At 43.4% G+C, this 15,803-nt stretch overlaps 1 protein-coding gene across 1 annotated transcript; it reads left to right on the top strand.

Annotated features, from left to right (window-relative positions):
- The first annotated feature begins 2,648 nt into the window (after window positions 1-2,648).
- pdlim1 (PDZ and LIM domain 1 (elfin)) lies at window positions 2,649-15,229 on the top strand. The gene is made up of 7 exons (XM_063191769.1): window positions 2,649-2,923; window positions 3,667-3,818; window positions 5,515-5,599; window positions 8,596-8,780; window positions 11,446-11,588; window positions 12,349-12,469; window positions 14,309-15,229. The coding sequence occupies exons 1-7, from the start codon at window positions 2,831-2,833 to the stop codon at window positions 14,493-14,495; spliced, it is 966 nt and encodes a 321-aa protein (XP_063047839.1). The 5' UTR covers window positions 2,649-2,830; the 3' UTR covers window positions 14,496-15,229.
- Window positions 15,230-15,803: the final 574 nt, after the last annotated feature.

Raw genomic sequence — 15,803 nt, 5'->3', positions numbered from 1 at the left:
ACTGATCTATTCTATGAATGAATAATTACTTGTTTGGTCTGAGTTGTCTCTGTATTTTCCTCAATAATATATCTTCACGTTTGTTTCTTAAACTTGCCTTTCTATGTCCACCACAATAATCATGGGAAAACAGTTCAATTTACAGTTACCGGTTGTTCATTCTGACTGACTGTGTTTGGGAGAGTTGTTCAACTGCAACAGTCTACAACTGCCAAGCTTTAAAAGGAAATAATACTGTATTTGTTGAGTTGTAATACTAAGAATGTCTTGAAACTGTGTGACACTGATGAGCAAGGTGCCTATTGCACTGATAAATTGGCTTTAAGGTTTTGTGCAGTGTGTTGGTTTCCTGATATCGGCCTACCAGGAAATTATGTGATGAATGATATTGGGCTGTACCAGCTACAATAAAGTTGAAATGAACATACACATAAAATACATCAGTGCGTAGTGATTAGCAAATTTAGAAGCTGTAGTCCAGTTCCACATATATGTATTACAAATTATCTACCTAGTTTTACCATGCCCAATTAGGGCATTTGGACAGGTAAAAACAGGTAATTTAGAATCTGTGGCATTGGATTGTAGCTTATGAGGTTGTCCATCACTGTCAGTGTGTTCACAAAATGTTAAAGGGTATGGGTATCACAGTGCCATGTCAATCACACTGTAGGACCTTTTTTTTTACCACACTATAGCCTATTGGACAACTTACAGTAGTGTGCATAATCTTCAAAGCTAATCAGGCCACATGGGAGAATATAGCAGAATGGCTAAATCATTAAGCAGGTGAAGAAGTACTATAGGCCTACTGTCCCATCCATCAGCCTTCAAGACAGATAATAACCATCTCAGACTACCAGAATAGTATCCTGTGACTGGTGGTATTTGTAGCGATGGGGAGTAGAGTTGCCCTGCTGGGACTCGTACCCCAGCCATCTGGATAGTAAACTGGGGCTCTGACTGCTACACCAAAGAGCCAAGCTCATTGGTGTGACAGTCAGAACACAACCCTAATGATGGTCACTCCATCACAGTATTGATATGATCTTCCTAGACATATATGGCAGTTCACTGGTGAATCATTTTGCAACATAGACATGGAAATCATTACATTTCTTTCTTTTTTGTTTTTGTTTCTTTGTCTCTGGCTCCACAAACATCATTTGATGTATGAATGTATTAATGTGGGGTTATAAACACCTCTCCTTGTATGTCAAACTGATCAGTACCTATTTTGGAGCATGAACTGATATGTAAAACCGTTCATGAGCTTGTCCTATGAAATGTAAATATGTATTATATAAAAAAAGATGAGAATGCAAGTGATTGAAAGTCACACTAAAGTTCTATGAATATACCAGTTTATTTACAGGACCTAGAAGGATTTGTTTTTATTTTTGGCAAAGCACAGAGTGAGAATTGTTGAGCACAGTCTGAAGCATATTTTTAACATTATGCTTATTATCATCGTCTTGTCTTGGACATTTATAACGCCTTATGTCACTTATGTGGTTTATTCAATTGTGCCTCATTTTCAGCTATCTTCCCGACAATATTGTCACAATATTGCAGTGGGCCTTGCCATGTTGAAGGATATTTTGATTGTTTTTATCACAGGTGTAGCTGTCATGACGGGAGAGAATATTTTCCAAGTAGATACAGTGTAGCAGCGTGTGTCAGCACTAAGGTGTGCATCATCGCCGCGATAGTACATGATAATTAGCCTATGTGAACCTTTGACGAGACGCACATTGCAGGTTTTCTTTTGTTTGCTTATTTGCGGTGCTGTTACAATATTGAAAGGAAAACAATATTTACTGCTGTGATTTTCTGTATTATTATGCAATATTTAATAAACTACATTAAACTATTGCCCTTTTTATTGTCGTCATTCATGGCGCACGGTACACGTGTGATTCTGTACCCACTTTTCATACATCATATAGCTTTCTAAACATGTTTATCTTCTTACATCAGGGCCATGTCAATCATAAGTTCATATGAGGGAACGTCGAAGTCCCAAGAGAGGTTATGTGAACACGATGAAGACAACTTTTAAAACTGACAAAAGGGGGACCTCCAGGTCGAGAATGTGGCCTCTGGTCCATTATAGCGGACATGTTTGGGTATGCCTTGGGAGAATGCTCACTGCCGCTCGCTGCCAGGAATCCCAAAATTTGGGAGCGGCGCATTCCACATCCTGGGATTTGGCTCTACCATAAATGGTAAGCCTGCATCTAATCTGATGACGTAATGTTACTCCGCTCAGAGCCATCTAATATCAGAGTTACGCCACTCCCATAGACCTCTATGGACCAATCTTTCCACAGCAATGGCGGCTCTCATGGAGCCTCACGGAGAGTTAACATGGAAATCCCCATTGACTTTAGTTCTATTAGAAGTTACTTAGTTCCAGGAGGTGGCGGTATAACACAGAAAATGTGGTAAAGGTCATGTAATTTGTTTGTACTTAATCTTTGTTTGGTATGTGATGGTTCTGTGTTAGTTTCCAATGAACAGAAGTTTACTGTTAAGAAACATTTTAATCTACGCGAATCACATCACCAACCGACTTCCTGGTCCCCGGTTTGCGCAACTCTGTTATTAGATGGCTCTGACTCCGCTAAACAAACGCTGGAGCCACATTCTTATCAGCGCACACTTCTGAGCAAACTATTCGCTGAATTCGCTTGTAGTTCCGCCCCTTCCGACTGTGGATTTCAGAGCACAAGAGCACCTCCCGGTTTCAGAGTTTATAGAAATCCACTTCGGAAAGTGGAGTGTAGATTTTTGCTGTCCAGGAGATATTCAGCAAAGTTCTCCAATCATGCCTGTTAAGGTTGTTATGCAAGGTCCAGGGCCTTGGGGATTCCGTTTGGTTGGTGGGAAGGATTTTGAACAGCCACTGACCATCTCACGTGTAAGTGTCTCTCATTGTGTTTTGTTATTTTTACACAGCTAGACAGTCAACTTGTTGATCTTGGCGTAGCTGCTAGTGTGTCTGTCTGCTCGCGTGTGTGTGAGTGTGAGTCGCTGCGCGTATTGTGCCACGGGAAGCCACCGCTCTCATACACACTCATTCATGATCCATAGAATTACCTTCATGGTGCGCCCGCCATTTGGGTCGTATTGGGATTTCGAAAATGTTCTATGTTCAGAAAGTAGCCTATAATGGAAGGAAGTTACACCGCCCTGCCAACGTCCATGTAACTTACTGTAGCCAGTAGCCTACAGTGAACGAAGTGACTGTGCCCCTCCTCTGAAACATATGGATGTGAACAGAACGCTGCTGGCGACATTGTAACATTGGCACAATTCCTTTTTATGGCACTAACAACAATAAAGCGTTGTTACATGACATAGCACAGTGTACATGGAATGGTACTGTATGTTATGGACAGACAGGCAGATGCAGAATTTATGTGTACTGTATTGGGAGGAAGTGAAAGAAACTGTTTCGCCATAAACATCAAAGGCGTAGAGTATTGCTATGAACTTCAACTTGACCTTTTTCATGTGAAGTGAAACTGGAGTGAAAGACTGTGTGTTGTAAAGAGTTTACAAGTTTTGAATCCCAAAGGGTAATTTAGACAAGTACAAGTAATTTGTAAAGTATGCCCCTTGTGAGTGACATTTGACAATGGACTGTCCATCATCCGCCAGGTTACTCCAGGCAGCAAGGCAGCCCAGGCCAACATGTGCATTGGAGACCAGATCCTGGCAATAGATGGGGAGGCCACGGATGGCATGACCCACCTGGAAGCCCAGAACAAGATCAAAGCCTGTGGGGACGAGATGGTGCTCTCTATCGACAGGTAGGTAGCAGGCAGGCATGACTTCTGGCCTGATGACTTGCACAGGCTTGAGTGAATTGAACAACACACCTTTTACTATGTCATACTCTGCCAACAGCACAGGCTTAGTCAAGTCAAGTCAGCTTTACTATCAATTTCTTTACATGCGCTGGTCATAGAAAGTATTTAAGTTATGTTTCTTTCTTCCCTGTGCAGACATAGACATAAGATATAGACATAGACAGTACACATACAGTACCCATACAATACACATACAGACATTTAAAGTGCAAGACTGGACACAACACAAGACATATAGAGGAGATATAGAAGGTAGCCTACCAGTATGCATTTTCAATAATGTCCTAATGTGAATTCTGGCATAGTAATAGTAATACAGCAGACAAACAATATCACATCACAAAACATATAGGCTACTATCACAACACAAAATACATGTAAAAGTACAGAAAGTAAAGCCAGGTGCTACTGCCGATGTAGCTACATGTTGATCTGTGTGCAGTTCTAGGTGAATATCATCTTGATTACTACAACAGGTAAATATGATCAGGAACATTGCCATTGTGTGCTTCACAGATAAACTAATCCCACTCATTGATTGTGTTTGTTTCTGTAAGTTTCACTGATTTTTCTAAACCAACTAGTAACGAGAAACTTGAGGCTTGAAGCATGGCACTTCAGTGAGAGTTGCAGACAGAACTAGGTGTGTGTGCTGTGCTGTGCTGTGCTGTGTGTACAGGTCACAGGTTTCAAGAAGTGTGTTTGCACAGGGTGGGTATAGCTGGTAGCCAAGTAGTCGAGTCAACTTAGACTGGAGAAAAAAAAGGTCCTTGGTCCAGGCACTTCAGTTGATTAATGTGGTAAAAATAATAATAATAATTATATGGGCAAATGCATTTTGATACTAGTAGTGCTCTACCTACTCTTCAAGTAGTTAAGTGAACTTGTTCTGCTGTGTCTTGCCTAGCCTTGCCTTGCGTTCTTGCTCCCACTTTAGCTAATGACTTGTGACATTCCTAATGTCGCTTCTGTTGTTGTGTGATAGCATCTGCTTCATTGGCTCTGTATGGAGCTGGCACGTCTCTTAGGAGCCGTTTATACACACCCGGTTATTTGGATGAACGAAGACCTTTCCCTCCGTTTTCCCTCTGAAACGAATCCTCTGAAACTTGAAATTCCTCTGAAACTAACCCTTGAACTCCGGCAAAAGTGGAGATTTAAAAAAAAACATAAAAACCCCTCTTGTTAGCGTTTGTATATAAACAGATAAAAACTGTGACTTGAATGGCATTCGCCTTACCACGCACAGCCTGAACACATTTATGACCGCTCTCGGCGGCATATTTATGCAGATTTGCCCATGGTGTGAATGAAAAAAAATATTTTTGTAAACGTTTGTTTATCAAAATACCTGGGTATGTGTAAACGGGGCCTTTACGTTAGGTTACACACAGTGTGCCTGCCATCGGCCCTGTCTTGCAGCAGCAATCACCTGGTTGTCGTAAACCCAAATCTGACTCATAACTCATTTGGTAAGTGTGGAAAAGTGCCTGAGGCGACTATAGTGTTCAGGTTTTACTGTTCCCGCTGTAGCTGCAAGACTGTGGTGAGTTGTGCGTGTGAGCTAGAAACGAAACGACGCTGTTGACAAGCCAATGACTTCATGATTCTTCTTTCTTTTTTCTTTTGATTCAAGGTCTGAGTCCAAAATGTGGTCGCCACTATCGTCGGAGGAGGGTAAGACCAACCCTTACAAGATGAACCTGGCGTCAGAACCGCAGGTACACACCTGGTTTATCAGCAGTATCCGCTTACTGACTCATTCTACAGCTTTCACTGACTCACACACACATACCGTCTGTTTGTCTGTCTTTCTGTCTGTCTTACCCCTGCATCATCAGCACTAAGCGCTGCTCTGACTTGACTTGACTGTGTAAGCGGACCTGAAAAAGCAAACGGCTCTGCGGTCCAAGTAGCCATTTGTGATGTCATTGTTTATGTCCCAACAAGCCTGTCTCCTTGGAGACGCGGAGGGTTTATCACTCGCGCCATGACGCAACAGAGCGTCGCTGCGAGAGGAAGAGGAAGGTCAAAAGGCACGGGAGGGGAGGGGAGGGGAGGGAACTGAACGGGGCTGGGAGACGAGAGGAGTGGAGAGCAGGCCAGTTCAGGAAGCCTGCACTCACAGATGAGATGGGAGGGGCTGCGTGTGTGTACTGTTTGTGCGTGTGTCTGTGTGAGTGAGAGTGTGTATGTGTATGTGTGAGAGAGTGTGAGTGTGAGGAAGAGAGTGTATGTGTGTGTTTCTTTGAGAAAGTGTATGTGTGCGTTTCTTTGAGAGAGTGTATGTGTGAGTGTGAGGGAGAGTGTGAGTGTGAGGAAGAGAGTGTATGTGTGTGTGTGTGTGTGTCTTAGAGAGAGTGTACAGGTATGTGTGACCGAGGAAGGGAGAGTGGTGTGTGGGAGAGACTGTATATATCTGTGTGTGTGGGAGAGAGAGACACACAGAAACAGAGAAAGGGAGGTGGTGTGTATGTGTGAGAGAGACAGAGAGAGAGGAAGACTGTATGTGTGAGAAAGAAAAAGAAGCGTATGTGTGTGAAAGCAGACAGAAAGTGTGTATGAGGGAGTAGACAAGGGACACCGTTCTGCTATTGCAGTGTTTCTCAAAGTGGGGCGTAAGCCCCCCTGGGGGGGCGCGGAGGCATCACAGGGGGGGCTTGTGACATCTGATTTTTATTTTTATTTTCCCCCAAGGAAATGATTTCTTGTCTCGCCAATAAGCCAATACGTTTTAAGCATCATATACATAGTTATAAACATTATATTATTAATTCTCATATAGGAAATGAACACACATCTGCATTCCACTGTAGTCCCTCTTTGTTTTATCTCACCAGTCACTTTTCCTTTAATGCTGCACAGCGCAGAAATCGTAAAATCTGCGCGAGTAGGCTACTGCTGTTGCTTGGGCGGGGGGGCTCGGAAGCATCCAGACCCTCCGAAGGGGGGAATGATGGGAAAAGTTTGAGAACCACTGTGCTATTGTAAGGGGCAGCGGCTACAGCAGAGGGCGAAAAAAAAACAAGCGGTGAATTACCGGTGTGGTTGCACCACGCTGTGGAGATATGATTTATATCTCTTCCATCACACACCCTCTCAATGCCAAATAACGCTGACTGTTGCTGCCCTGTGGTTTCCTTTCACCAACACTTTTCTGTGCATTCTATTCTTAAGATATTTTTTAGGGCTTTTTATGCCTTTATCTGTGATAGGACAGTGAGAGAAGGACAGGAAACGAGTGGGGAGAGAGAGGCGGGGAAGGACTGGCAAATGACCCGGGCCAGAATCGAACCCGGGTCGCCCGTGTAGTAACCCAGTGCCCTACCATTAGGCCACGACCGGGCCTTTTCGGGGCATTCTTGATCTGTTGCTGGTTCCTTTTCGAGTCTTTAAGCATCTAAGTGGGCGTACAGTACGGTAGCCTGGTTACGCCATCCTATGTACTCCACCCAAAGATTTTGGCTCCGCACTTAGTCTGGCAAAAGCCTCCTAGCTCGGTTCGCTCACTGTTTAGTCAATTACGAAACAGTTGAGAGTGGTGAAGCAGAACTCACCCACGAAGTCCGTTACTGATTGGTTAAGGTAACAACACTATTCACATGTTTGTTTTGATATTTGTATGCTTTTGCGACACTATATCGTACCAGTCATGCTAATAAAGCACAATATGGGTTTCGCCAGACTGTTTGACGGAGTTAACAGTCAGCTTCGCCCAGGCTAACAGTACAGTAGACTGCAGACAGACTTTTCTGAAGCATGTGATGTGGCCATTAAGCAGCTGTAGTGTCCAATGGGGGCCTTTGTTCTTACCCCATGCTTGTGTTTGTAGACTCAGCTTAAGTTCTTGTGAAGCTTTCCTTTCATAAACAGACAAGTCGCGTCAGGCCTTTCTAAATGCACTAGTGCGCAACAGCTGCACAGGCAAGGCAAGGCCTAGACGGCACCTACTTTACTCCCATCAGGTGTGCAAAGAGGTCCTGTGTTTTGGCTATCCCTTTGTGGTGTGTGTGTTTGTGTTTGTGTATGTTGGTGTGTGTCAGGATTCAGTTAAGTCATAGTTTATGCAAGGAAAGCAAGCGGGAAATTCCAGAATGTGTGTTGAATGACTGGTCTTGTTAATTCAATGTTATGGTGTAGGTGAGCCTTGTAATAGAAGAGCCTTGTAATACTCTATAAGCTTTATGGAACTACCCTGTAGCATTATTTTGCTTCCATAAGCCCTTCTATTCTGTGATTTACCACTTGATTGTTGTGGTACATTTATCTGGGTCAGTCAACTTGGAATGCCCTCTCAACTAGCCAAGAAAGTGATTGAGCATAGGTTCAAAACAATAAACATACAAAAGTTATACTATAAATATCAACCTTTTGCTTTTAGTTTCGTTAAGCACATTAAACATTTTGAGTGTATCAAATGTGGCATTAATGTGACTTTGCCTTAACTTACTCAGTGTTGATCAACACAATGCTATGAGGAGGGGCAAGACACTGGCAGCCAACCACATGAGCTAATGTTTTGACCGACAGCAGTTTCCAACAATCAGAGGTTGAGTTGTTCACAGCTAGGTTCCCGCAGTCAGGTTATAAACAACATTTAGAATCCATGTATATCCTTCTCAAAGCCCCCCTAGGGCTTCCCAAAGCCCCCTGGGAGGGATGTAGAGCCCCTGTTGAGAAACACTACCCTAATGACTGTCTAAATGTCTCTTCTCAGGAGGTGAAGCCCATAGGCGCGGCCCACAACCGTAGTGCCATGCCCTTCTCCCCGGCAGGCTCCAAGGTGGTCACCAACCAGTACAACAACCCCTCCGGCCTCTACTCCTCCGAAAACATCCAGAGCTTCAACAGTGCCGTGGATGACGTCAAGACTGTGGCGGCCGCCAACGAATCTGGCAACGCGTAAGTACTTTGTAGCTCTACCTTCAGCAGAATGGAAATACTGACTTCTTCTCTGACTCTGGCACTGCACTTGGGGTAATGCGTGCAGTCTTTCCCCCAGAATTGTTGTTAGTCAAGGTGGTGGCGCGTTAAAAGTACATGTTTTTTGGTTATGCTACTTTAGAAATTACATTCACAACATGAAATCTTTATCTTTTCAGGGGACTTAGTCAAGGTGGTAGGTGCTTATTGTCAAGGTGGCCTCCTTAGCAATAAAGTGCTGGGGGAAACCCTGGTGTGTGTGAGGCTGAGGAGAGTTGTTTTCTCTTGTGTGTAAATACACGAAGGTGCAAGCTAAGTAACAAACAATGCATCAGTTGAATACTTGTGGCACAATGCCTGCAGTTTTACTACTGAGTTCCTCCACTGAATGTAAACACACATTGGCAGAGTCAACTGTTTGTGCTTGCATTTTATGCACGTGAAAACAGACTGGGTATGTCAAATAATGATACCAGTACATTGCCTTTGCCGTTTGTGTGAATATACTTAGCTAACTGGGCTAGAAAGCAACATTGCTTAATAATGACTGCAGTGCTTGCAATGTAGTGACTGTAATCACGCTATTTCAAATGTGGCTCGCAACGAGACCTCGGGCGCAGATGCATGAAGGCAAAGTTGGTTCGTGGCCACTGCCAAGCAACTTTTGACATGCGCAGTTGCTGAAGTCTAATCTGACCTTAAGTCTTTCTGCTTTCTCCCCGCAATTCAATTTCTGGTCACTAGGGGTGTTTAGATATGAAGAGCTCTTTTCCAAAACGCTATATACACCATTTTTGACTTTTTGCATTTTAATATTGGAATTGACTGTTAAGAAGTCCTATAATCAATGTGTGAATTCTTGCCATTGAAATGTTTTGAGAACATACTTTAAGCTCTTCATATATAGGCCAGCAATAGTGAAGAATCTTTTAAAAAGTCCTGGTTCTGGTTCGTGATCACCCCCAGAATTTAATCACTTGTTCCTTGGGTCATTACTAACAACTCCATAAAGTTTGGTCCAAATCAGTTGATTAGTTTTTGAGTTATCCTGCTGACAGAATCTTTCAAAAAGTCCTGGTTCCGGTTCGTGATCTGGATCACCACCAGAATTTAATGACTTGTTCCTTTGGTCATTATCAACAACTCCAGAAAGTTTCGTCCAAATCCGTTGATTAGTTTTTGAGTTATGCTACTGACAAACAAATAGACAAACGGACAAACCAACGCGACTGAAAACATAACCTCCTTGGCGGAGGTAATGACACAATATTGTTTGTGCTTATAAAGTACTTGTGTTGTATATGGAGATGTGGTGTCTCCAGCAGTCATTGGATGACTGTTGTAAACATTTTTTGGAGGGGTCAAGGGGGTGGTGATGGGACAGTTGTAATGGACAGGAAGCCAGTGGGGAGAAAGAGACGGGGGAGGGGTGGCAAGGACCCAGGGTCACCGGTGTAGCAGTGCAGTGCCCTACCGTCTGAGCCATGGCAAGGCCGATTGGATTACTGTTGCCTGCCTCTTTTGGCAAACCTTATTTCCCTTTTCAGTTCATCTGCACTAGTTCTCCATTTTGGCCGTTTGCATGGGCGTAACCCTGTTGAGTAATACACAGCTTATGTATTTGTACATCGGCCCTCGTTTGTAAGTCGCTTTGGTTATTAAGCGTCTGCCAAATGCAATGTAATGTAATGTAATGTATTGGTACATGCGCTGGTTCATACCCTGATGCAGGCAGTGTCCTTGTCCTTCATCAAAATAATGTGTCGTTCGACGCCTCCGGTATGCCTCAGTGTCCAGACGATCAGGCCTGCTTTCTCTACATAAAGGACAAGACCTTTTTTGCAATCAAGCCCTTATTTAGGTGCAAGTAAATACAGGCAGTGCATGCATTATTTTTGTATATATATAAATATAATATATACAATATAAAAATATATACGGTATAAATTCTGATAGGCTAGCACTAATAACATGTAGTGAAAGCTTTTGGTTTGAAACATCCGCAGGATGTGAGTAATACAATTTTTCCGAGTTTCCTGAAGGTGGGGATGCCATCAATCCACAACAGTGCTGTCATTCATTCATTCATTCATTCATTTATTCATTCATTCAGTTTGCCGGCATAGTTTAGACTCACAAAGATTGTTTTCCCCAATGTTTCAAACCAAAAACATTCACTCTAGTGCTACCATGTCCTAATTAATAAATTGCATACAATATATTTAGTGCCTGCATTTGCTTGCCTGTACGAATGGCGTTTCATTAATATCTTCGGAAGTGCTCCAAATGACACAAAACTGCAATGAATAAGTAGAACACAATGTTTTACTTACTTAGGGGCCCGATTGGGGGGGTTAACCGAGCCAATCTCCTATCTCCTTAACCAAGCCCACGTCCTCTCTCTCAACTTATCCAAGCCGACCTCCTCTGTCCTCAACCTCCTCTGTCCTCAACCTCCTCTGTCCTCAACCTCCTCTCTCCTCAACTTCCTCTCTCCTCAACCTCCTCTCTCCTCAATCGCCTCTCTCCTTAACTGAGTCATACTCCTCTCTCCTCAACCTCCTCTCTCCTCAATCGCCTCTCTCCTTAACTGAGCCAAACTCCTCTCTCCTCAACATTCTCCCTCTTAACCTCTTCTGTGCAGGCCAGATCCGTCCAAGGCGGGTGGGAAGGCTGGGATCGCTGCTGATTCGGAGGTGTACAAGATGCTGCAGGAAAACCAGGACTCCAACGAGCCGCCCAGACAGTCCACCTCCTTCATGGTGCTGCAGGAGATCCTTGAAACAGGTGCGCAAGCCTAAACAGTGCTAGAATGTCTACCGTTGTGTTGTATTTTTCTAGAATTCATGCCATGGGCCATACCATGGCCTGGGTCATTTGCCAGTCCTTCCTCGTCTCTCTCTCCCCACTCGTTTCCAGTCCCTCTGTCACTGTCCTATCATAAATAAAGCACTCTTGGATTGCACTCTTATGTTGGCATTTATTTTTCAGCTGGCAGCCGGAAACAAATGTCAGTATTAGTAGTCCAGTAGTCTCTGTTAGTCAGTAAATAGTATTAAAGCTTGCCATGCCAGCGTTATTCAAACCCAATGTTGTGAGAAAGTAAATATTGTTAGTTATTGGACAACATAGTCAGGCCGACTTGAGAATTGCACTGCGGCCATTCCTGCTGGGTTGCTTTTTGTTTATGTAAAAATATAGAGTCTGCCTCAGCAGCAAAAACGTCTTAATAACATTACAGTATGTGTTGAATTAGAGACAGACTACACACATTGATGTGTTTACAGTTGACACATTCTGGGAGAAAATGCATTTCAATGCGGAAGCTTTGTCTGTTTCACAATAATCCAAAAAGCCTTCAACTGTGCCTGAAAACTGTGGCCTACTCTTCGTATCAGAAAGCAGCTGGTATTTGGCACCAGCTGAAATGCACATTCATAATTTATAGCAGCAGTCTTGGAGCGACTGGCAGACAGTGTTGGTGCCATTTACAGTAATGAATTCTCATCATCACACGCTTGCTCTCTCCCTCTCACACACACACCAGGAGACGGAGACAAGCCCTCGGGCTTCAGAAGTGTGAAAGCGCCCACCAACAAGATCGGGGCCTCCGTGGGGAAGGGTGCTGACACGCTGCCCGTCTGTGACAAATGTGGCTCAGGGATTGTGTAAGTACAACGCGCCTCTGCTGTCTTTCTTTCTTTTGTCTTTCTTTCTTTCTTTCTTTCTTTCTTTCTTTCTTTCTTTCTTTCTTTCTTTCTTTCTGTCTGTCTGTATTGTATGCTTAAGGTGCAGAATGAAAATGGAGCTAATGAGTTTAATAAGTGCATTAACATAAAGCACTCTGATCATGACGCCTAACTAAAAAAGAAACCCACGCAAACTTGATTGCTTACTCATCGCCTGATTGCACTACCACATTAAGCCTCTACAGTACAAGGGACCAGAATTTCTCTACAGTAGGAATTTGTGTTGTTCTATGCTCTTCTGCTGCCACCTGGTGGCAGATTAGAAAACATCCAGCTGGTGTCAAGTGATCTTGTGTATGGTACTTGCAGGGAAGCTGACAAGGGCGACAGTTGTCCCGGGCCCAGAGGGATGGGGTGCCTATAATTGTGTCCTCATTACAATGAATGTATTGAGTGAGGGGCTTTCTCAGATGATTTTGTCCTGGGCTCAGCCAAAGCTGTAAGCGGGCCAGGGTGTATGTACTGTGTGAGCACCATGGGTAGCGGTTATAAGAGGGGTGGCAGTAAGCCAGCAGTGGCAGCCTTCCTGGTGGGCTGTTAACCTTCTTTTACAAGGTGTTAACACCTCTGAGGCACCTTAAGGATGAACTGACATGACATAACGTGGTGGTGTCGAGACTCCCTGGCCAGATTGGTTGGACGCATTTGAGTCCTCGTATCGGGTTTTCTCCATTCTGGCCTACAGGTGCACGTCTGACCTTTCCAACAGGTCAGAATTTGTTTTTGCTTTAATCCATGACAACAGCTTGCCCTAATTTTACATTTCTAGCAACGTGAACTCAACTCACATGCCCTTTCAGCAACCAGCACGTGTGCCCTTGACATTTTGAAACTCCTGTTCATGAAGGGTTTTGAAATGTGGGGTAAGCAGTGTAAAACTACTCAGAAGTATTTTTTCCTAAAGAAGTACAGTAAAGCACATTAGGACTAGGGTTTTGTCAGAATTACAGAGTATGTCAAACTTCTATGTGTGCCCCAATTACAATTTAAGATGTTTAGTGAGTGTAATAGCAAAATGACCACATCATTAACTGATGTTCAGAGCGCATTTTTGACAAATCTTACTTGCCCCCAGCCGTGGTTTAAATGGTTGGGACATCGACAGTTCCGCCAGGGATTCGATTCCGGCTAAAAAGTCGTAACTTTACACACTCTTTTTCAACAATTCGATGTTGGAACGAGCAAAACCACTTGCACGTGTTTAAAGCATGACCTGTTGATTTAGAGGGTGTGAGACCAGGGGTGTGTTCCAGTTGGTGGTTCACTCATGGTGACTGACTGAGAAGTTATAGCTTGAAGTACAGTCATACTATGACTGACTGGGATAAGTTAGTTCGGAGCAGAGTCATAGTGACTGACAGAGGTAAGTTGGCTCGGAGTACAGTCATAGTGACTGGCTGGGATAAGTTAGCTCAGGGTTAAGTGGTAAAGCTCCCCATATATAGGACTCCTTGTCAGAGTTTACTCTTCCAGCAACAGAAAACCATAGGACTCTGTTTAAAAGGAGGTTTAAAATTGACGAAATCTAGGAATAAGACCCCAATGAATGTTGGCCTTAAGCACAAAAAACAGTTGATATAAATCATTCTAATCATGCAATTACTTATCCTTTGTGAAGTGAGTTTGTCTGCTGTCAAAATAAGTCGCCAACAGGTTTTGCAGATGCATAGTAGATGGCTGTGTTGTTGAACGCTGCGCTGTTGATTGACGTGTGGTTTACAGAAGTCTCTTTTATTCTGTTTGTTTTGCCAATCCCAGGGGTATGGTGGTAAAGCTGCGAGACAAGTTCCGCCACCCGGAGTGCTACACATGCACAGACTGCGACGTCAACCTGAAGCAGAAGGGCCACTTCTTCGTGGAGGACAAGATCTACTGCGAGAAGCACGCGCGCGAACGCGTCACGCCGCCCGAGGGCTACGACGTCGTCACCGTCTTCCCCAAGTAGACTGTTGCTGCTACTGCTGCTGCCGCCAATGATGACGATGACACCACTCACGGATTACCTTAACTGGATGCGATAAGACAGACTGCTGGATATCTTACAACAAAAAAAATGCATTGGATTTACATTCCAGAAATGTAGAGAGTTCCATGGATGGAAAAGGATGACTGCACAGAAGTAGTGAGCAGAGGGATGAGATGTGACTGGTGGCGATGTGCTACCAGTCTTGTGTAGGACAGAATTTGTCTCGTGTTTTATATTGTATTAATGCTGCCACATACAGTATGTTTGCACATTGCTCTTTTTAAAAAATAAAAAAAGAATAAAATAAATAAGTATGAAAAGGCCTTGAACAAGGTCTACCAGAATGGTGCCACCAAACGGTTCAAACTGTGTTGTGTATACAGTATACACTTACTCAACCAGAATGTCTCTTAAAAGAAATCTGCCAAAAGCTACCTTAAATGAAACCAAATCTATCTTCTCTTTTGTGACACAATGAATCTGTAAATATGTCCAGGGTGTAAAAGCACTGAATAGGATTTTAAACCCGCATCACAACAGGTCTAAAAGGGTGATGCCATACCAGATTGCCACTTGATTGAACAGGATATATATATTTTTTGCTCTCCTTTTATTGGGATAATGTAACAATCCTCCCTTTGTTTAAATTCCAAGACGGTGACGATTTTTATGCTGCATGTATTTGACTAAGAAAATAAAACATTTTTACTAGAGATGTGTGTCTTTGCTGTCTGGCTGAAAGGGGTTCTTGGAAATTGAAGCTGTTACTGGTACCAAAGGTTCTGACACTTGTCTAAAGGGTACCTTTTAATTGTTCGACGTTATTGGACAATGGGTTTAGAAATGAGCCATTCAAAGTAGTTTTTAAAAAGGAGGTTTTCTTATGGAGCCTATCAAGACAACTGATCTGGCATTGAAAGCATCATAACTCTCAACCTTGCTTGGCCTTGTGTGTCAAAGAAAGAATGCCCTATCGGTGATCTCAATAAACAGTTTATACATTTTTGTACAATGATTTGTACAATACAATGTTGTCATCCTACGTTTAGTGTAATGCCGATTGGACTTACATGGTAGTATCTATTCTTTGTCCAAAAGACCCCTGACATAACCATGTGGGGGGCTGCGTATTGACTCAGTCTGAGCAAAGATATCAAACTGCACACAGAGCTATGTGCCCTATCTACAGATCCCCATGCACCTGCTTTACTTTCATGGTGGCCCACTCTGGGTGTCTCACCCTTGTAGCGTAGTTGTTCGCAGTTAGCAACTTGGGTAGTTGCCAAC

This window comes from Engraulis encrasicolus, chromosome 24, assembly GCF_034702125.1.
Source record: "Engraulis encrasicolus isolate BLACKSEA-1 chromosome 24, IST_EnEncr_1.0, whole genome shotgun sequence".
Classification (NCBI taxonomy): Eukaryota; Metazoa; Chordata; class Actinopteri; order Clupeiformes; family Engraulidae; genus Engraulis; species Engraulis encrasicolus.
The sequence above is the reverse complement of the archived record's forward strand: the minus strand, read 5'-3'. Positions and strand labels throughout refer to the sequence as shown.